This window comes from Limulus polyphemus, unplaced genomic scaffold, assembly GCF_000517525.1.
Source record: "Limulus polyphemus unplaced genomic scaffold, Limulus_polyphemus-2.1.2 Scaffold11484, whole genome shotgun sequence".
NCBI lineage: Eukaryota > Metazoa > Arthropoda > Merostomata > Xiphosura > Limulidae > Limulus > Limulus polyphemus.
In genome coordinates, this window is record NW_013677094.1 from 2,592 (window position 1) to 9,668 (window position 7,077).

General features: G+C 31.2%; 1 protein-coding gene across 1 annotated transcript in view; it reads right to left on the reverse strand.

Moving 5' to 3' along the window:
* Positions 1–1,716: 1,716 nt before the first annotated feature.
* Positions 1,717–7,077, reverse strand: part of LOC106476760 (guanine nucleotide-binding protein G(s) subunit alpha-like) — a gene marked incomplete at its 3' end in the record, with an annotated part of 8,611 nt that continues 3,250 nt past the window's right edge. Inside the window, exons 3-5 of the mRNA XM_013937389.2 lie at positions 6,558–6,677; positions 2,902–2,999; positions 1,717–1,797 (exon numbers count right to left, since the gene is read on the reverse strand). Coding sequence (XP_013792843.2) covers positions 1,717–1,797; positions 2,902–2,999; positions 6,558–6,677 — 299 coding nt within the window. The remainder of the gene's footprint in view (positions 1,798–2,901; positions 3,000–6,557; positions 6,678–7,077) is intronic.

The window sequence follows — 7,077 nt, forward strand, 5'->3', positions numbered from 1 at the left end:
ACTTAAATCAGGATACAAGTTTATTTAGAACAACTACAGAACAAGACAATTATACAATATACTTAAATCAGGATACAAGTTTATTCAGAACAACTATAGAACAAGACACAATTATACTTAAATCAGGATACAAGTTTATTCAGAACAACTATAGAACAAGACACAATTATACTTAAATCAGGATACAAGTTTATTCAGAACAACTATAGAACAAGACACAATTATACTTAAAACAGGATACAAGTTTATTCAGAACAACTATAGAACAAGACACAATTATACTTAAAACAGGATACAAGTTTATTCAGAACAACTATAGAACAAGACACAATTATACAATATACTTAAAACAGGATACAAGTTTATTTAGAACAACTATAGAACAAGACACAATTATACTTAAATCAGGATACATGTTTATTTAGAACAACTCAATTAAGTACCAAAAACCTAGACTCAAACATAAAATTAAAGACTCACTGTGCATGAATTTCCATTCAAAATATTTCAGTAACATTGTTACAATGTAAAAAAACAATACCATATAGAACAAGACAAAATTATACAATAAACTTAAATTGGGATACAAAAAATTCTTTTAATACAGGATAACAGAATAAACAAACTAAAAAAAAAAGAACCACAGCAAAGTAGCTAAGCTGTAAATAATCTCAACTTTATTTGGTGCCAACAAACTCGAGCACGAAGCTAGTGAAGCTTGAAATAAGTATGTGTGGATGAGTAACAAACATGAATGGAATTTCATCTTTCACCAACGAGGAAGAAAACATCTCAATTTAAACAAAGCTTTTTTTTTTCACTGACCAACAACTAATGTAATACAAGTACTTTAAATATAATTATGTCATATTAAACTCTTGCAACACAGTTAATGTTATAATTAATATATTTTAGTTGTTTTATAACTATACCTAGTAAGGCTTTTTTTAAGACTACGTTCAATAGCTGATCCTGTCTCCAAAAAATGAAAACTAAAATAATGTAACGAAAACTATCCATACTTAATTGTTTTTGGACAGTGACAGAAGATGACATAAAATGAAAATGAACAAAGATCACAAGTGTCACCACCTCTAATATTTAAGGGAATATTAACAGAACAACACTTAAGTTATTTCTGTTAAGATCATTGGGAAAACCTGCAATCGAACAGCAATATAATTTAATAACATGAAAAATGTTCAAATAATGCAGACAAAATTTTCCTTTGCCCAGTCATTATTTCACTCACATAATCTAAATAATTTAGTTCCAATTATGATCAATAATCAAAGACCCAAGTGATTCATAATAAGTTGAACTTGTCAAAGATTACGTGCAAAGAGAAAAGAAACTTTTCTAAAAATCAAGACAAAAATCTATGATAAAATTTTATTTGAAGGGTAATTTGAGTGGATAATTTTTTTAACAGTGACATTTTTTTTATTCTTTTGTATGTTTGTCATTAAGCACAAAGCTACACAATAAGCTATCTGTGCTGTAGTATAGAAACCCAGTTTTTAGCACTATGAGACTTGAGACTTATTTCTGAGCCACTGGGGTGGGGTGGGGAGCTAGATTCCTTTGAGAAATTTAGCATTAAAAGTTATATCTACATCAGTGGATGATGCTGTAGGAGAAAAAAGGATAGATTTAATTCCAACTATAAAAAATTAAAATTATTTTGTCTTTGTATTTTCAACATGTAGAACAAACTAGTTAAAACACATTTGGATAATTACCTGTTCAGTTGGAGTGTAATCCGGCTGTTTGATTATACTCACTCTGTCCAGGAAACTGAAAAGAAATAGAGTCGAGGTTTAGTTTTTTACTTTGATTAAAATACAGTCATCTTAGTACCATTAAAACTACAAACCAAGTTAAAACCACAACACAGATGTTAATAAAACTACTGAACATTCAGTTCAGTCCTGTACAAAAAAAATATCTATTTAACTTTAGTTTCAAAACATGTAAACAATGTTTGTTATAAAGTATAATTAACTATTACAAGCTACTATTACTTTGTAATGTTACACTTCCAACAGGTTCAACTATGTTTTCTAACATAGATATTTTAAATAACATATCAGTTATGGTTTTGATCAAGATGACCCAGTTAGCCTGATGAGCTCGTGTTTTAACCCACAGACGGCAGCTTAGGAAAACCAATCTAAAAATACTACTAGTTCCTGCTCCTGGTTGGAAACACCTACTGGATACATGGTGAAAACTATAACCTTACTGTGATGTTTTACATGCCTGTTAGAGTTTTGTGATATAACTTTATAAGGTTATATTTAAGACATTATAAATATCCCACTAAGATCAATTATTAATGTTTCGTGTCAGCTGCAAGATCTGTACTAGTTTCATTGTTATGAAAAAATAATAATTTCTTAGATTAGAGAGAAGGATGAATTAATATTTCTTCTTTGGAAAAAAAATAATGTTTTTACACACATTTTTTTAAATTTATAAAATTTTTCTAGAAAACTGTACATAAAAGTAATAATGCTTTTTTAAGTAGTTTTTCAATACAGACACAACCAAACTGTATTTGTAACTAATTTTATTACTGCACAATGAATATAATAGAACAACTATTTCTAACTGGACTTTTTTGGGATCCTGAGGTTTGACTAAGATAGAAGCTCAAAGCTTTTAATGGACACCTAGGATGCTATAGTTCGATTTATACATATTTGAACTCAACTAGAAGTACATGTAATTTTAATATAGCGAGACTCGTATTAAGAAGGCCTGAATTTGTTTCATTGCACCAAGATCCTCAACTTTCTAGAAATTGATTTAGTGTGTAATTACCCAAAACTTTGACAGTGATTTGATCTTCTGGCTTTTTTACTGAAGCCTCAGTCTCAATTTTAAGACAAAACTTACTATTTTGCACAGTCTATGAGCTGGTATTCATTGGACCTCTCATATGCAGCTTGCACTCCCTTGTCTTTCCAGAGGGCTTCTGTATGTTGATAGAACTCCTGCAGTAATAAAACTAAAGTTAGGGTTGGTTTGAAAATTCAGATGTTTTTTTTTTTTACTGACAAAATGGAGCAGCTAGTTATCATTCAAGTTGTATTACCAACGATATCACAATATCATTAGTGCTGATCTTATACAAAACTCACATTTAGTGCTATTACAATACATATGTGTTATACTATCAGTGCTCGCACCTGACCTAAAATCTACAGTTTATGTTCATCTACAGAGTGATCAAACAAGAGATACCCCACTGATTTTTATTGGAAGCATATACTAAAGTTTTTGAATACCATTTTTGCAAACCAAGTGTTCTAACTGACATTGTTATAAACCAAGTATTCTAACTGACATTGTTATAATCCAAGTATTCTAACTGACATTGTTATAAACCAAGTATTCTAACTGACATTGTTATAAACCAAGTATTCTAACTGACATTGTTACAAACCAAGTATTCTAACTGACATTGTTACAAACCAAGTGTTCTAACTGACATTGTTATAAACCAAGTGTTCTAATTGACATTGTTACAAATCAAGTGTTCTAACTGACATTGTTATAAACCAAGTATTCTAACTGACATTGTTATAAACCAAGTATTCTAACTGACATTGTTACAAACCAAGTATTCTAACTGACATTGTTACAAACCAAGTATTCTAACTGACATTGTTACAAGCCAAGTGTTCTAACTGACATTGTTACAAGCCAAGTGTTCTAACTGACATTGTTACAAGCCAAGTGTTCTATTTGATATTTTTACAAGCCAAGTGTTCTGACATTGTTACAAACTATAATACTGCTACAAGCCAAGTGTTCTAACTGACATTGTTACAAACCAAGTGTTCTAATTGACATTGTTACAAACCAAGGTTCTAACTGACATTGTTACAAGCCAAGTATTCTAACTGATATTGATACAAGCCAAGTGTTCTAAGTGACATTGTTACAAACCAAGTGTTCTAACTGACATTGTTATAAACCAAGTATTCTAACTGACATTGTTATAAACCAAGTATTCTAACTGACATTGTTATAAACCAAGTATTCTAACTGACATTGTTATAAACCAAGTATTCTAACTGACATTGTTATAAACCAAGTATTCTAACTGACATTGTTATAAACCAAGTATTCTAACTGACATTGTTATAAACCAAGTATTCTAACTGACATTGTTATAAACCAAGTATTCTATTTCAGTAATGTACATTTTTGTCCTAAGTGTATTATATTCTTCCCAAAAGAAATCAGTGGGGTATCTCTCATTAGATCACCCTGTAATATAAAATATAGATTTTATTTATTGCTATTGTAAAGCATGTATGTAATACCAATAGCACTAATCTGACATAAAACATATAATTAGGCTGCTGTAAAATATAAATGTAGTATCATTAGTTGGTGTAAAATATTACAGAATAATAATGTGGCTCTAAGACATATCATCAGTGCTAATATAAACATCCTAAAACGTGCTGTTCTATAATATTAATAATGTGGCTCTAAGACATATCATCGGTGCTAATATAAACATCCTAAAACATGCTGTTCTATAATATTACATGCCCTTGGGATTGGTATACCATCATAACACAAATGTAATTCTATAATACTAGTCACTATAACTGTTTGTACACTAGTGTCACTCTGAAGTAACAGTTACTAAAAAGATACTCGTTTAACACATTAGCATTATTCTAAGGTAGTAGTTGTTATAACAACTTGTGTTACACCAGTGCTACCGAGTAACCCTTAAGTGTGATGCTAATATACTAGAGATGTTCACACACACAATCTTAAAAACACTACAATTGGTTGTACTTAAGAAATGAAAAATTCAACATATTTTAATCTCGTAAACGTACTCCAATTATTCTAAGAAAAGTAACTTAATCCTGTTTCCTCTACTACTTTTGCATCAGATGTCAAGGAAGTTCAATACAGATATACAATGAATAAATCTTTCTTTAATAATTAGGCAGAAATCAATATCAGATGTGAGTCGGTCATAGTTCATTATGAAAGAATTACAACTACCCCCATCCTAAATTTGACCATAAAACTAGCTGAGAGAAGCTACATATACTCATAAAGAAAAAACAAAAGACATAGTAACATGCCAAGTGTTCTGCCATTTTTACAAGTGTTCTAACTGACATTGTTACAAATCAAGTGTTTCTAACTGACATTGTTATTAGCCAAGTGTTCTAACTGATTTGTTACAAACCAAGTGTTCTACTGACACTGTATCTAGCCAAGTATTCTAGTAATACTGTATCTAGCCAAGTGTTTTAATTGACATTGTTGCAAACCATGTGTCCTAACTGACTTTGTTATAAACCAAGTGTTCTAATGGCACTGTAACATGGCAAGTGTTCTGCCATTTTTACAAGTGTTCTAACTGACATTTTTTTGTAAAAATGGCAGAACACTTGCCATGTTACAGTGCCAGTAGAACACTTGGTTTATAACAAAGTCAGTTAGGACACATGGTTTGCAACAATGTCAATTAAAACACTTGGCTAGATACAGTATCAGTAGAACACTTGGCTAGATACAGTGTCAGTAGAACACTTGGTTTGTAACAATGTCAGTTAGAAAACTAGGCTAGTAACAATGTCAGTTAGAACACTTGGCTAGTAACAATGTCAGTTAGAACACTTGGCTAATAACAATGTCAGTTAGAACACTTGGCTTGTGTTAAGTGTTCAACTGATATTGTTACAAACCAAGTGTTCTACTGACACTGTATCTAGCCAAGTGTTCTAACTGTACTTTTCCAATAAGTTGAAACTTTTAAACTGTTTTTGTTTCAATGGTAAATGTAATGTATTTTTAACAATAATGCCACCCTATTTTTTTTTACAGAAAAAGACCCCCCCCCCATTACAAGTGGAAAGACACCTAACAAATTTACATTTCCTGCTAAAATTTCAAATAGTGTATTCCTATAGTGTCACAAACTGGCCATGGTTATAAAAATATTACTTACTTTTCTTGATCTACTTATTACAATAATTGACGTATATAACTAGTGCTTCCCTGAAAATACAGTAGTCTGATCATTCTAAAGTCAGACTAACCACTAATTACAACTTGCAAAATTCAGTTGAGAAATCAGGATGACAAACCACGTACAATAAGTAAAATTTAATTCAGAAACTGCTTTTATCCACGTGGGTCTGACAGATTAAAATTTAACCTAAAAATCAGTCAGATTAATGCATGAAAAACAGATCAGGTTTCATCTAGAAATCAGACTGAACAAAGTGAGTACAAAGAATAGGTCTCAACACAATAGGTTTCATCAACAATAAAAAAACAAGAAGTTGACAATGTCTTTGTCGACAGATCATTTAGGGAAGAAACAATGTAGTATTTTTTTCAGTCGACTATCATTTACCGAGTACCTTGTAACTTTACTTTGTTTCTTTAATACTCAATAATATGTAATCAAATTTAAGTCTTAAGGACTTTGCAATGAAACTTTGAGACATCTCTATTTTCAGTGATTCTAAGTGTGCTAAATCAGTAGCTAATTATCCACTTACCGATGGGTAGTCAAAATTCAGAGAACTTGCAACATCCTGCATATAGTCAACACGCCACTGGTTCTCCGGGTTCTCTAGGGGTACAGGAGGGACTAGCGTGCTCATGGCATCAGATATTGTCTATAAAACATAAAGTATTAAGGTATCATGTCATAAACTAGATTTGTTTCATTGTGTATTAATTCTCTAGGTCTAAACTGTTTACTGTTCTATAGCTAATTTATCTAGAAGTATCATTCATTGTTTAAACAAGCATCAAGAAAAAACTTTATAACAGAAGGTTAGGCCTCAGTTTACATACAGTTCTCATTTAAAAAATAAAAAGCAGGAGCAACTATTCTAATGATTCACCCAACTGAGTGCATACACAAACCATATTTGTACCTGTTCCAACATCTAATGTTAACGGTGAGTAGTGCTGGCAGGATTACACACTGACTACTCTTCAACAATCATAGTTCTTGGGTTGATAGAGTACGTTAACGGTGAGTAGTGCTGGCAGGATTAAGCACTGACTACT